This window comes from Odocoileus virginianus, chromosome 19, assembly GCF_023699985.2.
Source record: "Odocoileus virginianus isolate 20LAN1187 ecotype Illinois chromosome 19, Ovbor_1.2, whole genome shotgun sequence".
NCBI classification, from domain to species: Eukaryota; Metazoa; Chordata; class Mammalia; order Artiodactyla; family Cervidae; genus Odocoileus; species Odocoileus virginianus.
In genome coordinates this window covers 27,374,259-27,398,528 of record NC_069692.1, presented here as the reverse complement: position 1 = coordinate 27,398,528, position 24,270 = coordinate 27,374,259, and the positions used below count along the sequence as shown (strand labels likewise).

The 24,270-nt window shown below is 39.7% G+C and overlaps 1 protein-coding gene and 1 pseudogene across 10 annotated transcripts in view; one reads left to right on the top strand and one right to left on the bottom strand.

The window, feature by feature from the left end:
- The window catches only part of ATG5 (autophagy related 5), a 195,133-nt gene that overhangs the window by 61,379 nt on the left and 109,484 nt on the right, over positions 1 to 24,270 (bottom strand). For 5 of the 10 annotated variants that reach the window (XM_070450029.1, XM_070450031.1, XM_070450032.1 and 2 more), the window contains one exon: positions 922 to 1,086. In XM_070450029.1, the coding sequence (XP_070306130.1) occupies positions 922 to 1,086 (165 nt within the window). Of the gene's footprint in view, positions 1 to 920; positions 1,087 to 9,112; positions 15,893 to 18,017; positions 18,796 to 18,830; positions 18,929 to 18,962; positions 18,995 to 24,270 lie in introns of those variants that run through there. The other 5 variants (XM_070450034.1, XM_020898960.2, XM_020898957.2 and 2 more) reach the window with 5 other exon arrangements.
- LOC110128479 (small ribosomal subunit protein eS1 pseudogene) lies at positions 3,877 to 6,168 on the top strand (annotated as a pseudogene).

Sequence of the window (24,270 nt, the reverse complement as noted above, 5' to 3'; positions counted from 1 at the left end):
TATATATGTGTGTGTGTGTGTGTATTTAGCTATGTGAATTTTACCTTCCCTGAGGTATTGTCATCCACATCTTCTCAGATAAAAAACTGCGACTTGAAGAAGTCACTCATCAAGAAGCAGGCAGAACTGGGGCTCTGAACAAAAGTTTTCTTCTGTATATCTGCATCACCTCCAATTGGGCCTTTATCACAGTAATGACGCTGATGTAGTAATCATATACAGGTTGCCTCCCCAGTGTCCTTCCCCCCGTTTCCTGCCACAGCACTCACATTTTGCCTCAAGGGAACCACTCTCCTCACTGTCTCTCCGACTCTCACAGCTGGATTGATCCAGCTCCCAGGGGTAGCCAGAGTACCCATCACCTGGCCATGGTGAATGGCTCAGAGGTGGGCATACAGCCTGATTCAGGCCAGTGGAATTTGAGGAAACGTTTCCTAGGGCTTCTGGGAACAAGTTTCCTCAGCCCTCTGTGGGTTTACCAGAGGGGACAATCCCCCTTCTCCTGGACGGTATGTTAGAGAATACAAAGTTCAGAACTCCCTCAGCCATTTGTGTCACCAAGAAAAGGGCCAGCCTAAGGATGAAGCCAACACACAGAAGCAGGGCTATACACAAGACTGGCATGGGGCTGGTATCGTGAGGAGGATGTAAATTCTGGACTGCGTGCTCAAGTTTTTAGGCTATAAGCTAACGCAATCCCTTTGTTTGCTTAAGCCAGTTTGAGTTTCTTATTCTGTCATATGAAAATTCTTAACCAATGCAAACACCACTGGCATCATTCCCAGTAACATTTGATGGTTGCTTTGGTTTCTCAGTCAAGAGCATGAAACCCGTTTGACCAAAAGGACCAATCCTTCAAAATTCATCAGCATCTCTGGAGCACGCCCATCTCTGGTGCCCGACTTGCCAGAGAGGACTCACGTGTTTCTGTTCCTGGGGTCTGGTTCCTTCTGTTTTCTGCTCCCTGTTGGCTCAGAGTAGGCCCGTCCTCTTCCCAGTCCCTCCACAGTGATGGGAGGTGGCTGCCCTCTGCCGAGGAAGCCAGCAGCCAAGTGGGCAGCCAGCTGCAGACCTCAGGCATTGGCACTGTCAAGAAAAGGAGTGTCAAGAAAGGATTCTGCCACAATGAATTTTTAAATATAACATAAAGTCAGGTGGGAGAAGGGTCTTTGGCATATAGCTAAACACACAACAGCACCACCCCCCAGCCCCAACCCAAGTTCCCTGTCAGAATGTTAAAACCCAAGCAATTCTGGCACCCCTCTGAGGACCTTTATTTGTTAGTGACTGATGTTCCCAGAGCTTCAGGGCATCCAAGATTACAAAGTCTCGTGGGACTGACAATCTGTGATAAGAACTGGTTTTTGTGATTCTCCAACAATCTGTTTCTCTTGAAAAATTCTGTTATTTCCACTTCTGGCCACTATGACTAAGCACAGGGGAGAAACACAGTCTAAACAGTTAAAGACTCTGTAACTGCCCGACGCAGTCCAGCAGCAGAGGAAGTGAGCATATGTGCGCACCGGCAGGTGCGGCGCGTGAGGGAGGGCGCTTACCCTCCCCCGCCCGTGACCCCAGACCCAATCTGACAGCAAGACCTTCCACTGCCCAAACATGTCTTGACTCAACCATCTCTCCCCATCTTTACTACGATCGTGTAATTTACCCATTCAACACATGTACACCACAGGGCTACTGTGTTCCAGGCACCGTTCCAGTGGCTGGGAGAGCGAGACTGACTCTTCTTGCTGTTTTCTCTCTGGACGACCCTTCTCACTCACTGGCCCCGGTTTCCTCATTTGCTCTCTCCTTCCATTCTCCACAAAACAGGAGCCTAGAAGTTTTTCTTAAATATCCACACTTCCCTGTTTGAAACCCTCCAATGACTTCCCACTGCTTCTCCATTAAAATACCAAGGCCTCCTCAGCCCTACTAGTGGGCTGCCTGCCTCCCTGTTTTTGGCCTCTTCTCACATGCTAGGTTCATTCCCCACAGGCACACCCACTTCCTTTCAGATCCTCAAGTATGTTATGGCTTCTTCTCTTTTCAGAGCTTTCATCTGCCTTTATTTCCTCCTAAAACATGGCTTCCAAATTTTCTTCTGACAATCATCCCCAGTAAGAAATGTTCTATTAGTGAACACATCAACCTACACATAAAAAGAATTTGAGCTCCACATGATAATACTTCTAGTATGTTCTATTCCTTTTTTAAAAAATCTAGCTGTGCCCCACTAACCCGCAGTTTGAAAACACTCCTCCCTCTGCTCTTTGAATGGCTGAGTAGTTCTTATCCTTCAGCTTTCCACCTGGATGCTAGCTGCTCACAGGGGCCTTCTCCAGCAACCTGATGTACCCCAGGCCCCTGACGTAGATTATTTTTCATCTGAGTCTCCTGTCCCTTCCTTTCACAGCATGTATCAAAGTTATGTATTTCTCAGCTGAGATTTGCTCACTGTCTGTCTTGCAGGCCACACCACTAATGGTTGAAGGCATGGACCTGTTTGCGCTGTTCCCCACTGTATATTCCACATCTGGGTCAATGATCAGCACGATAGAATATACATCCATATTCCTTGAATGGCTGACTGAGTGGGTGTGTAAGTGATGCTGAGGTCTGGATTGAAAAACAGGCCTCCCCAGTGGAAGGAATCAGGGCTCCTTGGAGAAATGATGGGTTCTAGGGCTGGGACAGGAAATCCACAGGAGTGCCAGAAAGTATAGAAACACTCAAAAAACAAAAGGACGGGGTATGTTGAAGGGACATAGGAGTCAACCTAAAAAGAACACCCAATGGCCAAACTTGAAACAATCTGAGCCTAATCATCAGATGATAAACCAAATTTTTAAATATACACTAGAGTCCATACCGATATAAGTGGTTGACTAAATAAGTAAGTTCTTTCTTACAGAAGAACTTAAATGATTAATATAAATACTACCCTCCAGGAGGTGGAGTCTAATCCTCCCCACTCCCTTCCTCCGTGAGGGGTGGAGGTGCTGCACTTAGTGACTTGCTTCCAAACAACAGAGCAGGTAAAAGAAGAACAGGGTCACTTTCAGTGGGGAAACCTGGCAAACAGGACTTCGGCCAGGTGCTCAAGACTGATTTCACCGTCCTGTCATGTGGGCGGCACATCCCCCCTGATACGATGTGAGGAGGGCACTTCTGCGCTGCTGGCTTCCTCCAATAGCCCACAGCCCTGGTGTAACTGAAAACTGCATCAGACAAACCCAACTGGCAGGGCATTCTACACAGCACCTAGCTAAAACTCTTCAAATCTGTCAAAACTCCATGACAAACATGACAAGAGACCATCAGACCACAGGAGTTAAGGAGACATGACAACCACCCGTGGTGCAGCATCCTAGGTGAGACCCTGCAACAGAAAAAGGAAATCAGTGCAAAGGCTAGGGAAACCTGAATCAAATATGGACTTAATAAGAAGGTATCAATATTGGTTCCTTAACTGTAACAAACATACCACTGTGATGTCAGATGCTGACCGTAGGAGCAGGCTGAAGGGTATGTGGGAACTCTGTACATTATCTTTACAACTTTTCTGTGAATAAAAAAACTGTTCTAAAATTAAAAAGCTTAATTAAAAAAAAAAAAAGTTCAGCCTTCATGCCAAGAGCCAGGCCTTCATTTAGTTGATTTTATGCAGGGTCCACAAAGTACTTCTAACCATGTTAGGCACAAAGACGACATGTAGACACATTGGAGATGAAGAGATGCTTATACACAAGGCAAGGCATCCAGGGTGATAAAACCACAAGCAGAGCATGCAGTTTTGCAGGCTGACTAGAGAGGGGAGGCATGTGTGTGTGGTGGGGGGGCAGGGCAGGCAGAGTAGGGCTGGTAATGAAAGCAATGATGAGAATGAGGAAGGAAGACAAAGACCGGTTGGCTTTGGAGAGGTGAAGTTGGCTCTTCCCTACTGGAATGTCAGCTCCCTGAAGGCAGGAACCTTGTCTGTCTACCTATCACTATACTCCTATGGTCAGAACTGTGCCTAGAACACAGTAAATGCTCAAAAATGTGTATTGAGTAGATGAGAGCCTGGACAAACAGACGAAGTCCTACTGAAACCTCACTTGTGCTCCAGAACCACTACTGTCATGGGAGGTCTGCCAGGTGCCCACTGGATGTGCCTTTTTGGACATGGTGATGATTGTGTTTGCATTCTCAGAGGTCTTCCATGAAGCATGCAGATGTTAGCATTGGTTTAGAATGGCTCTAATGTTCACCCACAGGCATGGAAGTGCCTTGGAACATTTCTTGATGGTATTAACAGATAGGTCTGCTGATACCCAATGCTTCCCAGGTGGCTCAGTGATAATAGAATCCAAACAGGAGACGTGGGTCGGGAAGATCCCCTGGAGAAGGAAATGTCAACCCATTCCAGTATCCTTGCCTGGAAAACCCCATGGACAGAGGAGCCTGGTGGGCTTCAGTCCATGGGCTTGAGAAAGAGTTGGACATGATTGAAGAACAGCTGCTGACACCAAGGAGTGAATGGCATCTCCTCTTTGCTCTAGCATCTTGTTAAACCCAGCAGGAGCTCTGAGCATTGTAAGAATGGAGAGAGTTAGCAAATGGCTTCAAACTTCAATAGTCTCTATAAATATAAGGAAACAGTTTAGAGGGATGTTGAATTTCCCTGTAGGCATCTATTGACATTCCTCCTTAAAGGTCCCAAATACTCAATGTATTATATTCACTTGCATATAACATTTTTTTATGAAGAAAAATTTAAATTGTGGGAAAATGATGGAAAAATCATACCCAATTATGAAGCTATTAAGAATAGGGCAGACTATATGTATTAATATGAAACAGTCTCCAAAACACACAAAGTAAAGCTGCTCTCTGAAACAAACATAAGACTTCAGTTAACAGGCGGGAGTTCTGGGAAGACAGCACCGGAGGGATGGGAGAGATTTTCACCAAGTGTATACTTTTGGAACATTCTGAATTTTGCACATGTACAAAGTATCATGAATGAAAAAAACTTTAAAGAGTGATTCCAGAGGAAGAAACTTTTGAATTTTGTCTGCAGGTTATAATAATCTCCTTTTTTTGATTTAAAAAAAAAACCTCTTTTTTTGTTCTATCCTGATTATCTTGGAACCTCTGCTTTCTACAGGATCTGACCCATGTCAGGTGATAGTCCTGGCTTTTCACATCATCTCTAATAAGCTTTTACATGAAGTGACAAAGGTATATAGATGAGATTGAAAGAGGAAGGCATTCATCATAGTTTATACATTCAAAATTAGGAATTAATTTAAATACTAAGTTGTATAGTTATTTTGTAAACAGCATATTGAAAACTACAATATAAGTAGTTTGTGCTTTTGGCTCTCTGGGCAGCACCGTGGTGGTCAGCAAAAACAAGCACCTTACAAAAATGGCAAAAAGGGAGCCAAGAACAAAGTGTTTGACTCACTTTCCAAGAAAGATTTGTATGCTGTGAAAGCACTGGCTATACGTCAATGTAAGAAATACTGGGAAAACACTAGTCACAAGAACTCAAGGAACCAAAATCACATCTGATGACTTTACAGGTCATGTTTTTGAAGTGAGCCTTGCTGATCTGCAGAATGATGAAACTGAATTTAGAAAATTCAAGCTAATTACTGAAGACGTTGAGGGCAAAAACTGCCTGACTAATTTCCATGGTATGGGTCTCACCCATGACCAAACATACTTCATCATAAAAAAAATGGCAGATCATGGCTGAAGGTCATGTGCATGTCAAGACTGCCTATGGTTATTTCCTTCATCTACTCTGCGTGGGTTTTACTACAGAATGTAACAGTCAGATTCAGAAGACCTCTATGCCCAGCCAAATCTGCCAAATCTGGAAGAAGACAATGGAAACCATGACCCAAGAGGTGAAGACAAATGACTTGAAAGAAGTGGTTTCAAGAACTGATTCCAGAAAGTATTGAAAAAGACATATAAAAGGCTTGCTAATCTACTTATCTGCTCTATGATGTCTTTGTTAGAAAAGTAAATATACTGAAGAAGCCCAAGTTTGCACTGGGAAACCTCATGGAGCATCATGGTGAAGGTAGTAGTTCTGGAACCTGCTGGGGATGAGACAAGTTGTAAAGCTGAATGAGTGATGGATATGAGCCAGCAGTCCAAGAATCTGTTTAGAATTCAGACTTTGAGTGATGAAAAATAAAAGATCTTATTTGGGGGGGGGGGGGAAGCACATTACTTTGTTAAATGTTAACATTTAAAAAGTATCTCTAGGCCATTAATAATGAATCACACTAATACCCTAAAAACATTTGAAGAAAAGACTTGAGAAGTCCCTTTGAATCAATAAACAATAGATCCCTCAAAAATAACTGATCAATAATTCACCTCAGATAAGTATTTCATCAAGATCACATTCTGCTCTTAAACAATTTTCTGTTTTCTCACATTCCAAAACAATACGGTTTCAAATTCTGAAGTCAACTCGTTTCTGAGTACGGAGGACACTGATGTTCGCAGTACACATGAGCATTCAGAGTTCTTTAAAACTAGAACACGTTTGTGAGAAGATGCATTTCAATCTCATTGCAGCTAATTTCAGAAGAGAGTTCAGTATTTCTCAAACATAAATTTCATTACAAGGCTAAGCCAATGTAAACTATTTACATTCAGCTGCCATTACAAGATGGGCTTCCCTGGTAGCTAAGATGTTAAAGAATCCACCTGCAATGTGGAAGACCTGGGTTCACTTCCTGGGTTGGGAAGATCCCCTGGAGGAGGGCATGGCAACCCACCCCAGGACTCTTGCCTGGAGGATTCCATGGACAGAGGAGCCTGGCAGGCCACAGTCCATGGGGTCACAAAGAGGAGGACACGACTGACTGACTAAGCACAGCACACAGGACAGCTGTTACATTAAAAAAAAAAAAGCCTCCTGTAAGCAAGGATGGAAGGTCTGAGACAGCAGCAAGCACATCTGCAGTGTGTTTGCTGGAAATGCAGACTCAGGCTCTGTCCCATCTCCTCTTCACAAGACACATCTAAATGGGCAGTGATTCCCATACTTACAGTTGGACAAGCTGCCAGGCTAAGAAACCTTAATTATGTTCAATTCAGGTTATACTCTTTAGTATATATTTTTATATATTTAAATATATTAATATATATTTATATATAATTAATATATTAAATTATATTATTGTAGTATTAATTTAATATTAAATTAATCAAACATATTATTTGTATTTAATTATAATATAATTATAATATATTTAATTATATTATATTAAATTAATATATTGAATTGAATTGATATATTAATTATATTAATAATTAATATATTAAATGTAAATATATATTTATATATATATTTATATATATATTTAGTATATATTTACTGGATATAATCCTTAATAATAAGGCCAATGTGACTATTTTTTTGAGACCAGAGAGTAACACTTATCAGAAATTACTGTAATTAATAATCACTATGCCTACCCTCCTCCTCCTACCTGTGAAATATTCTTTCTCTTTTCTGAGTCCATCCCCTTCACCTGCTCCAAGACCATCTACCACTCCTTCCCCAGGATGACCACACTTTCTCCACTGATTTCTCCCCTTTCACCAATGAACACATGAAGTCTCCCTTAGACATAACGCACACACACATTTTCTCTCCACCATGCTAACAGCTCAGCTACAATCTTTTTTTTCCCCTTCCCATCACTGAAGTTCTCAAGAGAAGTCTGCAAGCAACCTGACAGCTATCAGACCCAAATTAGCTCTCTTGGAGGTGTCAAGTATTTAACTGCCAAATCCGAAGGCCTGGTCCCTGTTACTCCTCTAGATCTCTCTGCAATTTATGAATTCTTTCTCCAGCACTACCACCTCTGGCATCTGCCCTTCTTCCTCTTTTTGCTGCCCACGCCCTGGAGGCATTCCTCTCAGCTCAGCCCAGGGGCTTCTCTCCTTCCACTCTATATACCTTTGCTGTATTCTTCCTTTCCTCTATCCGCTCCTGCTTCAAAGGTCACCTCCATGCAGAAAACTTCCCAGACACTATCCTCAGCTCTGGTCTCTCCTCAGAACTCCAACAGCCTCGTACGGTTTTCATTCATTTAATATTTACGTATATGTACGTAGCCTCTGATACACTGCTGCACTATGCTAGGCATCAGTGGACCAAGAAGACCCATCCCTGCCCTCATGGCACTTATGGCCTGTCGGGTAACACAGATGTGGAGCCATGGATACAAGTGCGATAAACACTGAGGAGATGTGAAGACTGATTATTCAGGGGGAGGAATAACCAAATCTAGCTGGAAAGTAGAATTTTCAGTTAAAATGTAAGATGTCCAGTTAAAAGTTGAATTTCAAACAAATAAAATATTTTAGTATAAGTATGCCCCATAAATAACATGGGATATACTTATACTAAAAAATTATTTCTTATTTACCTGATATTCAGCTTTAACTGGACATTATATTTTAATCCACTACATCTAGCAACCCTACCAGAAAGGGACTGACTGGAGAGTCAGGAGAGGAAAGTCCTGAGGAACTGAGAGAAAGGATGAGTAGGAATTAGCAAAGAGGGTGGTGAGAGAGGACATCCCAGGGAGAAGGGATAGTTGCAGTATGTGTTTATAGTGACAGAGTTTCATGCTTTTGAGAACCTGAAAGAGGTGCAGCACAGTTGGATCATGAAGAAAAGGAAGAGAAAAAAGCTTGAAAAGCCTGTATATGGTTAGGATTTTGCAGTCCCCTAAAGATAACAGGAAGTCATTTCAAGATTTCAAGCAGAGGAGAAAATGGACCTAAAATGCTTCTGTACCAATGTCAACGTCAGGGGAAGGGGGTGTCCCCACAATACCAATAAGCACTTTCTGGATACCAGCAGAGTGCCCTACAGTTCAACTCAATTCTGACCGCATCTGCCCAGAGGCGGCATCATCTTCCACAGCTTCAGGGTTTAGTTCCACAAGACTGCTTCCCTCCCGGCCCCCACACTTCAGACACCAACTCCAAGCCCAGGTTGCTGCCTGGTTTCTGGCCAACTAGCAGTACATCAGGGGGTCTTAATTCACTGCAACAGCTCACAAAATTCAAAAGAGTAACATTTTGTTTTTTACATTAACACTTTATTATAAAACAATATAACTAAGGGACAGTCAAATAAAAGAGATACATGGGGCGAGGTATGTGGGAAGGGGTACCATTCTCCCCAAGTGTCCATGAATGCACCCACCAGGAAGCTCTCAGAAGCTTTTGGTTTTTTTGAAGCCTTCATTAACTACACATAATTGATTAAGTCACTGACCAATGGTGACTGATTCAATCTCCAGCCTCTCTTCCCCTCCCTGGAGGTCAAGGCCAGGTATGATTGAGAGTTTCAAACCTCTAATCACATGACTGGTTCTCCCGGCAACCAACCCCCCATCCTTAGATGTGGTTCAAATGTCAACCATAACATGAGGAAAGACAGCTTGATTGTGCTCATCACTAGGAAATTCTCAGTTTTAGGAGCTCTAGGCTGGAAAGTGGACAAAGACCAAGTATATAGTTATTATTATTAATCACAGTATCACAGGACCTGAGCTGAAGCTTTAAATGATCTTTCTGGCTGCCAGATGGAGAAAGGAATTGCAGAGGCTGGAGTGGATGCAGGAACTTTATTTCTGAGGTTACTGTGATAGTCAAAGACCTGTTAGTAACTCAGTCATTGCAGCTTTTCTCTCACTGGTCTCCTAGACTAAGACTGTACTAAACCTCTACAAGATGGTTGACCTGAGTCGTCATCTCAAAAGGTTGCTTTACACATAAGATCTAACTGCTAATGCTATTTAATGGTTCTTAGTGCACACCAAATAAAATCTCATCTCCTTAGCCAGGTACTCGGGGCTCTCTATAATCTTGCCAGAATAGATCTTTTCTATCTTATCTTTCCTTCTCCCCTGCAAGTGATTAAGCCCTGGGCTTTTATTCATATGGCTCTATTTGGCTGTAACTCACTTCCCTTCCCTTCCTTCATTCCTCAACTGCTTGAAGATAGAATTACCCTTTCTTCAAGTTCCAGCTCAAAAGCCTTATTCAATGAGGCTTTTCCTAACTTACTCAGAAGCTGTAGAAACTTATACATTCAATAAATATTTAATAAGGCCCTGCCATGTGTCAAAGGTATGGCTCTGACATAAAGTTGGTTCCAGTTGATACTTTCACAGGTTATCAGTATCACTGGTAACTTTCTCTGTTACACTCAAATGTTAGTATCATTATGGTACATCAGAGACACCAGGATAAGCTAACAATTCATATTGCATGATACTTAATTTCAAAACCATGACAAAAGGAGCTATAGAAATATGGGCACTAAGATGATCAACCCCTTAAGGGAGGCGTGGTTGAGATGGCCTAGCCAGAGAAAGGCCAGTAGTCAGGGCATGGAATTTTTCCCTAGGCCTGCTTGCAATAGATCAAATACAGGTTATAGAGGCATGATCTGTTAGAGGTATCAGGATGAACAGAAGAATGTCCCTGCCCTCATGGAACTTACATTCTGTTGTGCAACCAAAATTACATCAGAGACACCAGGATAAGCTAACAATTCCTATTATAGATACTTAATTTCAAAACCATGACAACTGGAGCTATAGAAATATGGGCACTAAGATGACCAACCTCTTAAGGGAGGCGTGGTTGAGATGGCCTAGCCAGAGAAAGGCCAGTAGTCAGGGCATGGAATTTTTCCCTAGGCCTGCCTGCAATAGATCAAATACAGGTTATAGAGGTATGACCTGTTAGAGGTATCAGGATGAACAGAAGAATGTCCCTGCCCTCACGGAACTTACATTCTGTTGTGCAACCAAAAGTAAGCCAAGGCACCTGCAGGAAGTGGGTGAGAGTGTGGACTTGGCCCATTCTGCCTGGGTTTAAATCCTGGCTCAACCACCCATCTCATGATGCTAGTAGAGAAACTTAATTGTCCAGTGCCTCAGTTTCCCTGTGGGGATAGTATCAGTAACTATTTCATATAGCTCTAAAATGAAATGAGTTAACACTTGAAAAGCACTTAGAATAGGGCCTGGGACACTGTAATAAATACTCAATAACTGTTAGCTATATAGCCATGTACAGCAGGGAATCCCCAGAGAGAGAATGATCTTGGCGTATTTAAAGGAAATGGTGGGGAAGAAGATCAGTGCAGAAATAAAAAAGTAGTGGAGGCAGAGAGTGATGAGGCCAGAAGTAGGGACCAGATTAAGCAGAACTTGGTGAATTCAGACCTATTTTGATGGGCTAAAAAGACACTGGAATGTTTTGATCAAAGGACTGTCATGATGTCACGTGCTTTAAGGAGAGACTAGAGGAAAGGCTACAGTTAAGCAGTCCAATGAGACAATGGTTGCTTAGACCTAGGCAGAAACAGTGGAAGTGGTAAAATATACATATATATATATATATATTCTGGGCATATTTTAAGGTAGAATCATTATGACTTGTTGATAGACTTAGGGATGTGAAGAAAGGAATTAACGATTACTAGGTTAGGAGTAAAAGACACTAGGCTTTGGGGCTGGGTAGCATTTACTAAGATAGGAAAGAGTGAGTACAGGTATTAGCAGAAAATCATGAGTTCTACTTTGAATAAACTTTGAACTATTAGACATCTAAGATAGTTGACAAGTAGGTGGTTGGGTGTAAGCCTGGTACTCAGGAAAAGTTAAGACTGGAGAAAAACACATGATGTTAAAACCTATGAGATGAGCTCACACAGTGTAGCTAGAGGGGAGAACATCAAAGCCTGAGCCCTGGGGCAATGCAACATTAAGGAGTGAATAAAAGAATCAAGAAAGAAAACCAAGAAACTGGGCTGAGGGAGGAGAGAAACCAGGAGGGCGTGGTGTCCAGTGAAGAAAGTGTTTCAAGAATGAAGGTGTGATCAACTGTCAAATGCTTCTGAGAGGTCAAGCAAGATACCATCTAGTTCACTCAAAGAAAATCATTTTCTCAGCTCCATTTCCCCACAGTGGTTTGTTTGTACTTTTCTCATTGCAATATCCAACTGTCATGTTAGTTACTCTTGTCTTCTCTCCTCTTACAGAGCTTTCTTAAGGTCAGAGACCATGTCTTCTTCCCCTCAAAACACTCACTATCCTCCTTGCTCAATGTTTGAATAAATGAATCATGTAGGAATCTGTAAAATCTGGGAGAATATGCCTAGCACACAGTCAGCAATCAGAGTTGGCTTTACTAAGATATCCTAAATGCTCTAAGACTATGGGTTTTGTTCTGCCTAGAAAATGAAGAGGTTTGTCATGCATCCGAGTTGATCTATAGCCAACTACAGAAGGAAAAGAGGGCACCAGAGGATGAGATGGCTGGATGGCATCACTGATGCAACGGACATGAACTTGGGCAAACTTTGGGAGATGGTGAGGGACAGAGAGGCCTGGTGTGCTGCAGTCCATGGGGTCACAAAGAGTTGGACACGACTGGGTGACTGAACAACACAAAGATCACAACCTATCTGGCATTTCTACTTTTTTACTTGAATGTTTCATGCATGGTACTATCCAAAAGGGACTTAACATTTACCTGATTTGCTTAAGTATATTCCTCCCTAACCCATGCCCCAACCTGGCTAGACCTCATCTAAAGCTGGCTCCAGTTGATACCTTCACAGTATCAGCATCATCAGTAACTTTCTCTGTCACATGTGAATGTCCGATCATTATGGTACATCAGAGACATCAGGATATGCTGACACTGTGTGTGTGTGCGTGCTTAGTTACTCAGTCATATCCAACTCTTTGCGACCCCATGAGCTGTAGCCTGCCAGGCTCCTCGGTCCATGGGGATTCTCCAGGCAAGAATACTAGAGAGGGTTGCCATGCCCTCTTCTAGGGGATCTTCCCAACCCAGGGATCGAACCCAGGCCTCCCGTACTGCAAGCAGATTCTTTACTATCTGAGCCACCAGGGGTTACACGATAATTAGCTTCAAAACCATGACAGAAGGAGCTAGGAATGAATGAATGTTTAAGGAAGGCATGGTTGAGATGGCCTACCTAGAAAAAGGCCAGTAGTCAGGGCATGATATTTTTCTTTAGGCCTGCACACAACAGATCGGATACAGGTCACAAGTTACTGAGTTACTGTCTCTGTAAAAGAAAGCTAAAATCCAACAGTTGTGAGTAACAAGAATATCAATACCCAAATTACAGATTTAAGCTTTCAGCAACACAATTTACTTGGAAAATGTGCACTAGACAACACACAAAAACACTCACCACATCCCAAACAGGTAAGGTAACACCCTAGAGATGGGAAATGCTTGCCACAGGTGCCAGAGCCACAGAGAACCACACACCCACGAAGCCGGCCTCTCCACCTCCAGCTCTAGTGATTATCTTCCTAGAATGCCACATTTCAGCCCCTTCTGGCTACCTTCACGGGGGCTCCTAGAGAGCAGTTATTCACCCGATTCCTGCTTACCCTCATACTTAAGCGTTTACCATTTGCCTAGTTTTTATATTTGGATGGAAATCTTGTAAAGAGAGCTTATGGTTCCCAGCCCTTTCACTAAATCTTACTCTGAATGTGCTGTCAAAATATGGCACTGTTGAGCACCCAGACTGTCCGCCCAGTATTACCATGACAAATTCTAACCTATTGTATTTCTTGCACATAGCTTGGCATATATTACTCATTACACACTCGGTGAATAAATTTCAAGGAGGAAGCTGACAAAAATGGAACACAGCTAGAGGATGGAATGAACAGGCTCAAGATATTTTGCTTGGAGTCAGAAGCTAAGAGCAATTTTCAAACAGAGTGTCAGGAGAGCAGGGATAAGCCTTATGCTCTAAACTCTAGGTGATTAGTATCTAACAATTTAACGGAGTCTTTTCCAAACTAGAGTTCAGTGTACTGTGGTACTAGGGGGAAGGGCTTTCCTGGTGGCTCAGCGGCAAAGAATCTACTTGCTAATGCAGCAGATGTGGGTCCAATCCCTGGGTTGGGAGCATTCCCTGGAGTAGGAAATGACAACCCACTCCACTCTTCTGGCCTGGGAAATCCCATGGACAGAGAACCCTGGCAGGCTACAGTCCATGGGGTTGCAAAGAGTTGAACATGACTTAACTACTAAACAACAACAAAACTAGGGGGGAAAATCCCTATAATCAAGAAAATTTCGGAAATGCTGGATCAAATAGGTCTCTTAACTTTAGAACTTCTCAAAGCTTAATGTATTAATATGCTTTGGGCTCCAAAGGGGAGGTATACTATATAGCCTTTTCCAAAATTTTATTCAACAAGTATGTAGTACAGTCCACTAAGTTCCAGGCACAGTAGTAGGTCCTAGAATACACTCCTGAGCCAAACAGATCCACTCTCTGCTCTTACGGAGTCTATGCTCAGCGTGAGATTGTTTGTCACACTACACAAACATTGATGGAGAGCGCAGTAAACGTTATGAAGGAAGAGTTCATCAGTATTTTCGAGTACATGAAGAAGACCCCTCTTCTACTTGAACACCAAATATTTCTCTTAAAGCTCTTCCATAAACATGGTTCTAAGAGTCTAGCTCAGTGTGAAGAACCCTGCTCACAGATCTAACACGTTTCCCTTGCTAAAAATGTATTACATTTTCAGAAGTAAGGTCTACAGGCAAAAGCAAGACACAAACCACTCATTTATGAAAAGGCCAGAATTAATAAATACCTCCAGATGCTTGATGAGAATAGCTCCAACTTTAGGGGCTGCTTAAATTAGAGTGATGTTGAAACAGAAGATCTGTGCTGCGGTCTACACTACGACTAAAATGAATGTGGACTGACGCAAGGATCTGATCCACAGTGGTTCCTACTGAAAGTAGCCAATTTGAGTAAGCAAGTCTTCACCGGTACTGCAAACCTGCACCCACTGTACTTTGTATACTGATTTCTAAACAACAAGAGCCTTTCTATTTTTACAGCTGGTATTTTTAACAGAAAAACATAACACCAATTTTAAAGTATCATTAAATAATCCTGTTAATTTTTTTCTTTTTTTATACATAGCTGCAAAGCATTATGTGCAAGACAGTCCACTAACAATCATGGAAAGCAAAGAGGAAAAAGGCTGGTTGTGCTTTATTTACTCTCCTGATGTGGGGGTGGAGGAGTTACAGAGGGAAAGCCAAATTCATCACTTTCAGAAGAATCAACTGGTACGTCAAAAACATGCTGACATTTTTAAATCTTCAAATTTATCTTTATCTCACTGGTGATCATTCCAACATACTGTCAGTAAACAAGAATAGTTAAGCATTTAAAATGTTTAATACTTAATGAACCACCTCAAGAGTCTAAAAACAGAGTCCTTTTTTACTCTATGCTTCCTATATTGCGACTACCAGATTCCATAGTAGTATTACATTTGCCATGATGAGTGTGGAGAATCAAATCTGTAATTCACACAAGAGAATGTAAAGGAGTCTTTCTTCAAATAAATCTATCTGGTAAATGAATTTTTATTACAAAAGTATCATTTCATCCCAAATTACCTGAAAAGAAGCATAACCCCCTTCTCTCCAACAGCCATGCAGGTAATTTTTAATACTTTCAGACCAAGAGACAATTATATTTCAAAAAAACACTTCAGTGGATGACGGAACTCAAGAGATAGGTAAGTATTTTGACTGATTCCACTCCAGTGACTGACCATGCATTGAATGGACTATAAATATTGTCATACTTGATTTTTTTCCTATCAAATCCCAAGGTTCTATACTTCTATTTCAACTGTGTTGGCACATCTAAAAGGAAAGTCAACTTACCTTAGACCTAAATATCAACAGTATGATAAGTAAATCATGAGAACATCACTCTTTGGCATGACCCATGTAAACCACATTTCTGCAAATTGAAAGAAAATAAAATGTTATACCTTGTATAGCCTACAATATAAAGATATCCTAGAAAGATGATCATTAAAAGCTAATGTCACACAATACCAAATTTTGTATACTGTTTTCTTAGCAAACCATCAATTTCCACCTAGTTACCAGTGAATGGGGAGATAAACATAACAGGAATAGTTCACTCCTGGGTTCACGTCAGACTGACTGGAATTATGTCTAAACATCACTATTCCATAAAGACAGGGAGGTCAGTTTTAACTGTAAGCAGGCTATTTTGGGTCTCCAGATACATAAAAGTCCTTATCAATCCACTCTATCCATGAACTTGGATCATCCAAGTGAAAAGCAACATTATGAAGGATGAAATCATTTTTTTAGGCTGAATTTAGTCCTTCCTAGTTAAACAGTTACAGTGACTTAGTAACATATTTTCATTTTCTTAGATGCTCACTACCAAGGATGAGTTAACCAAGCATATTGAGATTTGTGCCCCTCTCCAGTTTTCGATCATATGTTCTCCTTTATCCCTCCTATCTTTTATTTCTTTAAGAAACTTTTATAACAGGAACAAGGAAAAGGCAACTTTAATGATTTCCTCAACAGATAATTTGATTTATATAAATTCCATTTCCAACTTCTAGAAATAAAGACAGACACAAAATTAATTTAATTTTTTAATAAACCATAAAATTTAAATATTCAAATAAAAAGAAACAAAAATAGATATTTAAACTCAGCACTAATTTCTGTTTTTATTCTTTCTCTGGGTATCATGGGGGCTTGACTTACCTGGGACTAGAGTAGAGTAATACAGTATGATGCTGGTGTACTGATGAACAAGTGAGTAAAAACAATGAGAAACGGCTTGGTAAAATTTACTTTCAGATCTGGAAGTGAAGATCAGTGGCTCACTTGAACCCCCTGCAGAGACTTTACATGGGTCTTGCCTGTGGAAAACTACTATGGCTTACTGCTTGCTCTTACCACACTTATCTTCGTCACAGCTTAGCACTCCTGGCATTTTGATCCTTTTGCTCACTGAAGCCCACATCAGTCTGTCAAAACATCAAGGGGGAAAATCCCCAAACTGAATAGATGAATAAACACTTCTAATGTGAACAATCATATTCAGACCAACTTCTTCTGAAAAAATACAAGTCAGTGGGTTTTTTTAAATCCTTAAGTAACTCAAATATTACTATTTTTTCTGCCTTACTAAAATGGCACTTTTCATTTTATTGACATTAGCCAATTATCTGCTACTCACTTCTATTTTTCTCTGATCACAATGCTACCCTGTGTTTTTCTTTTTGATTGAGACCTATACTTTCCATTCCAGAATATTTGATTTTTGACTAACTTTGTCTCATTCTGTGAATAAGTCTGCTACTGATTAGTGAAAAAATGTCACAAAAGGAAAAAGGAAGCAGTGAGCACTAGTAGGATCTCACTTCAACATTTGTATAATTTTTTTTATGAGAAAAACATTTATTTTTATTTTGGAATCTAAAACCATTATTGTATGATACTGTCTTTTAGAATACTTAGACAGGCTGACATTCAATATGAACAGCAGGTTAGCTCAAAAGAAACAAAGTGTAATGCACAAGTTATGTTCAGCTGGTAGAAACCCAGAAGCATGGTAATAAAGTGCAGCAAAAATTTCCTTATTTGAATAACAACTCCAGTAACCTCTGAATATTTTTGGTAACATTAAGGAAACGCTACCGCAGTCTGGAGGTTGGTAATCTTTATGCTTCAAAGACAGGCTACCAGGGACCACAGTGAAATATTAGACCTGAGGTCAATGAAAAACACTAACTTGAAAAGGAATGGGTTTTCTCAAAAAAATGCAAAATTATACAGATGCTTAAGATACTATGATTTGACAGATTTACAATGATAGAACAGCAATGATAAATGGTAACATTATTTCAGTACTTTTAGTGTAAAGAACACATATTTAAAACTTGGCAGCAAGAAATTCTGACAGCTCCTGAGACAAGTTATCCTATGCCCGACACCCATTTCATGCCAATGATGACCAATCTGAAGGGTAACACACAGAATAAAAACAGCGATCTGTAGGTGAGTGAGAAAGTACTGGAAAAGTGACAAAATTGTATGTTATTAAATGACAAAACATATTTTGAGGCTTTATTTAAAAATCTCTCACTGTTCATTATCAAAGTTACAAGATTGCATACCAGTAGACAGACTGTAAACATAGGAAATTTTCATTAAGGAAAGATGGGTTTACTGTAATTTGATCTTTTACAAAAAATTACTGAACGTTATTGATAACAGAATTTCTCTTTTACTTTCTTAAGTCTAATTCTCTTGAAAATTAAACCAATGTTTCCACTCCCTCGAGCTAAAGTTCAACCATGGTCACCTTAGGAAATACCCTTGTTTATTTGTTAATCAGAAATACAAATTGAGTGGCACATATTTCCATTTTCTTCTTAGGCCAAAGGTTTCGGCTTCATTATATTTTACAAGAAAACAGAAGACTTGCAGTGGTCCTGTAAAGTCTTTCATGTCGCAGCTGAGGTTTAATGACGGCAGTGGAGGAAAGCAGTGGTGATGCAAAGTAAGACCAGCCCTAGTGCCCTTATCTGACATGGAATCTTTTTCCTGTTTGGCTTGCAGCAGTGTTTCTGGTCAGGGTGCCTCCACCAAACCTGATTGAAGCAGAAGGGTGACATGCTCTGGTAAATCCTATTTAAGGGTGATTCCATTCAGGAAAATGGTTGATCCTTCAATCTGTTGGTTGCGGGATGATGCTAATATGAAGAAAATTATCCGGGTAGCTCAGATGTTCACTCAGCCACTGCAAAGGTGTTTCCAACATTGGTTCAATTCCATGAATCATTACTTGGTTCTTTTTTTCCCCATCTATTCCAAGAAAGAAATCCAACAATAATCGATGAGTCAAAACAGTTGAAGAAAAAATAATCTGCTGCCTTTGAGAATCCTCAGTGAATCAAATGGATTTTACTGCTTTAACAGGTTAAACCTGGTCTGTTTCCTGCGCAGGAAATGTGGACATGGAGAAAGTTCAAATGTTGCAATATGTATCACCCAAAACAGAAACCTGAGGGTTACAATGAATTCTGATAAAAATTCTGTTGCTATATGTGAAAGTATTCATTCTTTCTTAATTACTGTGCTTACCTAAGATTGACGTTAATGAAACCATAGTGGAGAAAACAGCCCACTGTACCCACTGATCAAAATTTATTTTAGCTATACATAAAAAACTGTACTATTAAAAATGACAGGTGTATGAAGTAGGTCAATACATATTTAAAACATACAAAACAGAAATGTGTCTAGAAGTCATAAAAAATAAGATCAGGTTTTTTTTTTTATAAGATCAGTGCTTAATAAGATGTTTAATGAAACAGTTGGGAGCTGTAAGTTAATTTTCAGTAAAGCTGTTCAAAAATGCATGAGAAAATTTTAGAGAAACTATTAGAAGAAGAGTTAAAATTTTAATGAGAAGGAACTAGGAGTCTGACTCAGGGATTTCTGTTTCAGAATCATGAAATTTGATTGATTTTTGTTGATGTCCATTCATTAATTAAAAGGTTGCTGCAATTTATACTTTTTTCCTAAGTTCAAATTTTGTTAAAAATTAAAGATTAGCTTTGTGTCTTTTATGATTTTGGTATAAATCGTTGACAATCCTGAAAGAAAACAAAGCATGCCTGGTTGCTACAGAATAACACAAAAAGTAAAAAAACAAAAAAAAAAACCAAACACTTTTTTTTGAAAAAACAAAATAAAACACAGAACCTTCAAGAAACTGTATCAGTCCTTTAGCACAATTCTTGGTCTGTCTCTTAAGTCTCTTCAATCTGCAACATCTAACTCTCTCAGCTTCCTGGACACAGAAGACAACAAGGAAAACAGGGAATTCATGGAACCACTCGAGAGGGAAATACCCCATTTTTCCCCTTTCTTCTCTGTTCAAAATGACGTTTGCATCCCTAGTGTTCTAATGTCTAGGCAGAATGGGCTGATGATGTATGGTGATCATGGTGTGGCTGGCACCTGAGACAAGAGACCCTTTTAAAGAAATATTTAAACTTCCTGCTAGAGGCAGCACAGTCCTGGGAGGTGACAGTCAACAGACTGACAATGAGAAGACATAAAACCATTGGAGCATTGTTAAAAGAATGCCAAAAATAAAGTCCTAACAAACATACTATCAGCCCCAAAGATTCCCAAATAAATGTCTCCAGAAAATGTCATAGCTTAAAACAATTCTGAAAAAGGCTTACAATCCTATTAACCTAAAAAAAATGCTTTCATTGTTTTGATTTGTCCACTGATCTCTGCTGCATCTATACATACTTCTTACACAGTTGTGATCACAGTATTAATACAATGATTGGTTTTCATAATGATGTGAATCATTTATAACCAAAAGATTAAGCTATATACAGAATACTATAGAAAGCACGGTATTAGTACATTGAGAAGATTTTAAAATGTTGATACTCAAATTGGATAAACCCTCGCTATCTGGAATGATTCATTCTTTGTAAGTTCTAGATTGCCAAGGTTTTACTGTATTAAATCTTTCTTAGAATATTTAAAAACATTTCCGGTGCAGTTCTCTTTATAGACTTATTATATATTTCTTTGAAATATCTTAATATTCTCAGAATCTTCCTCCTACTTAGCACTGAGTCAAAAAAAATGAAAGAGCAGTGGTGTAAGAGTAAAAGTGCTTTATCTATAAAGTTCTCCCTTAAGCAGTGTCACCTTTGGATAGTATGGAATAAAGCTGAATATCCAGAATTCTGTGCCTGCACCAGCATGTAAATGTGCGAGCGAATACAATATGACGCACATCGTGTCTGAAAGGGACAAGACTAACACGCGGAGCCACAGAAGAGGACCCACGGAGTTTAAGAACAGCACAGCAAAGCTGGGGACGTAAGCACAATTCACTCCGTAAAACAGACCCAACAAATCACATTATCAGAAACCTGAATAGGCAGCACTGATTCTCTGGTTTAAACTGAGACCACTTGTAATCTGGAACATAAAAGTATCACTAAACATGGACAACTGAGGAAGTGGTCCAGGACTGTCATATCCTTCAACACGACAGCTTAAGATTTTACGTATGTAATTTGGTCATTGCCTATATTTGTCCAAATATTTCACCTGTGTATATTTACCTTTCTGGTTTTCTGACTTCCTCTGATAACATAACTGTCACCAGAAACATCAGAATGGGACAGCAGTGCCCTTGGAACTATGAAGTAAAGTTTCTCTTATGTATCACTGCAGCCTCGTGCCTAGCATGGTGCCTGACAATAAATGTCTTCATGGCTTGAATCATTTTGCTGCTGCTTAAACACACTATCAGAAATAATGCTTTGAAAATCGTGTCTAGTGGCTACCACTGTTATGGAGAATAAGAGCTCGACTGAAAAAGACTGCTTTGGTTATTAAAACAACAAAAAGTCAGAATGCTTCCGAATGAGCCCAGATGTATATATGCCATCACCAAAATTCATGTTACCATAAATAACAACAAGCACAACAGCATATTTTGGCAATACCAGAACTAACAGAACGAAGCAGTGAAAAATTAGCAGATTCTTTTTCCCCTAACAGAAAGGAAACGCTTGATGATACTGCTACTAAAGTAAATCATGTTTTTGGTAAATATATCTTTGTGTTTCAAAATGGGAATCTAGAATTTAATACTTGGGAATAAAAAATATGTCACTACAAAGTAAATGACTCAGGAGAAAAATGTTACTCCACATCTCACCCACTCAGATTTTTAAAAACGTTAGTCTGATGTTTTAAAGTAGGCAAACGTTTGACACAGTAATCAAGTGAACTCGTTCTATATGAAATTCTCTCATACAGGGCACTTTTGGGGGGTAACTTTTGATTTGGATATAATTTCAAACTTAGACAAAAGTTGCAAGAACAGCACAAGGACTTTCTCTTTACCCAGAGGCATCAATTGTTTACATTTTGCCCCATTTGCTTTATCATTTTATGTATATATAATTAATTTCTGAATCACTTGAGAGTAAATTAGAAACACTGAGTCTTTTACCTTTAATATTTCAGTGTACACTTTCTAATAAAAATATTCTTTTATATAATCATAGCAGTTATCAAAATATTAACACTGACACTATACTATTATGTAATCACTTCAGAAGTTATTAATTATCCTAGTTATGTTTTCTCCAGTCTAGGATCCGTACAGGAATCATACATTGCATTTAATTTTCAGGTCTCTATACTCTCCTTTAATTTGGACAGCTCTTGGCCTTTCTTTGCACTTCCTAACCTTGACAATTTTGAAGAATACATGTCGTTATTCTATAGAATGTCCACACAGCAATTTAAAAAACTACCTCTTTTAATTCATGTTGTAAATATAAGAATAGTCATCCTGCACACACACAAAAAAAAGAATAGTCATCCCTAAATACCTTGAGTTTGTAAATTAAAGAAAAGGACAAATAAATGTCAGAGACAAGCATTTTCTTTGGAGAGAATAGTAATTAAATTCACTTTAAGAGTTACATGTTAAATCTAAAGAGAGCATATATCTATAAAGAGACTGTCACAATAAAATTTCATTTCTTATACTCATCTTACTCATAAGCCCAAGTATTATAAGACTCAACACCATAGGTCAGTCTGTAGACCACTGTTCTAAAACAGAAGACTGGTAACATGTCTTCCAGTTCCAGTACACGAGTCTTTTAAGGCTAAGAAGCAAAACATTACTTTTTGAGTTTAAATCAGCATAATACACTAGTTTTGGATTCTCAGGCAAATCACTCAACCTTCCGAGTCCCAGTTTCCTCCTCCTACAGTGTAGATAAAGAATTCTCATCTCTGGGGTTGCATACAGCATCAAAGGGTGTATCCAAATAAAGCGCTCAGCACACGGCTTGGACACAGTAGGTGTTCAGTAAAGTGAATGATATGTACAAGGTATATAAAAACTGCGGATTCAATTAAGTGACTGGCATGCACAGGGCTGTGAGAATGTGGCCTCACGTTAACACACTCTGCATTACTCAGCCTCATCATTATGCAGTGTGGCACAGATTTTATGAATGTGTTAAGGAAAAAAGGGAAGAGATGGCAACAACAAAAACCCAAAGACTCAATCATTATGCAAGCAACAAAATGAAATTTAAAAAATTCCTTAAGCACTCTAAGCACTCTGGATTAATCTAGTAGTGCTCTCTACGTGTATATTCAGCAAAGCACAGCCTGGATAAATCAAATGAGCCCTATGGTAAAGTTACTTAATAAACTTCAGATATGGTTCTCAGTTTATTTCAAAGATGAAAAATTCAAGGAGGGGAAACAAAAAACCTTCAAACATCTTTGCTACACAAGCTAAAGTATACCATTATTAGAGAACTTAAGAGTATGTGACGAATCTGCCTTTTAAAGATTTCTGTTAGCAATGGCTTGGGCTTCCCAGGTGGCACAGTGGTAAAGAATCTGCCTGCTAATGCAGGAGATTCAAGAGCCAGGGGTTCAATCCCTGAGTCAGGAAGATCCCCTGGAGAAGGAAATGGCCACCCACTCCAGTATTCTTGCCTGGAAAATTCCATGGAAAAAGAAGCCTGCTGGGCTACAGTCCCCAGGGTCACAGTCAGACAAAACTGAGCACACATGCAAAGCAAGTCAGCAATGGCTCCCAGCCTGCCCTATCCAAATCTGGTTTTCAGCCATTACTTTTAAGCCAATTAGCAACAAGGAATATGACCTAAATGTCTTTAAAAACAGGTTATGTGAGATTCTAGAAAGATGCATGAGTTTCACTCTTACTGTTAATATGTGTAACTAAATATGTGAAACTTCTGAATTTAAAGGAAGCTAGAGAAATGGATGATGTATCTTTTAAGGGAAAGTGCTTTTAATCAGAAAATTTCAGATTAGTAACTTGTTTTTTAGTTCATACTTATGAATATTACTTATGGAGTAACAGAAATTTAAGGCCAGAGATTGTAACCACTGTGTTTAGATCTGTGGCTTCACATATATATTTTATAGTTCAGCAGAAAATGCCTCCATTTGCTATCTTGGAATGTGTGTGATGCTGAAAGGTAAAACTTCTGAAAAATACTTGATCATTCTGAAAAACAAAGAGATGAGCTTTTTAACTACCACTATTCTGAACAATTTTGTTTTGTCTGACAAATTCTTTAACCTCTGATACGTTCATTAGTAAAACGCCAACTAACTGAATCCATCGACATGAAAAACCACAGGCTGAAATCTGAAATGCATACATCACGCTGAGGGATTCTGACTCAGCCTCAGCGCTAACAGCCAGTGAGGTCAGGTCAGAGGGTT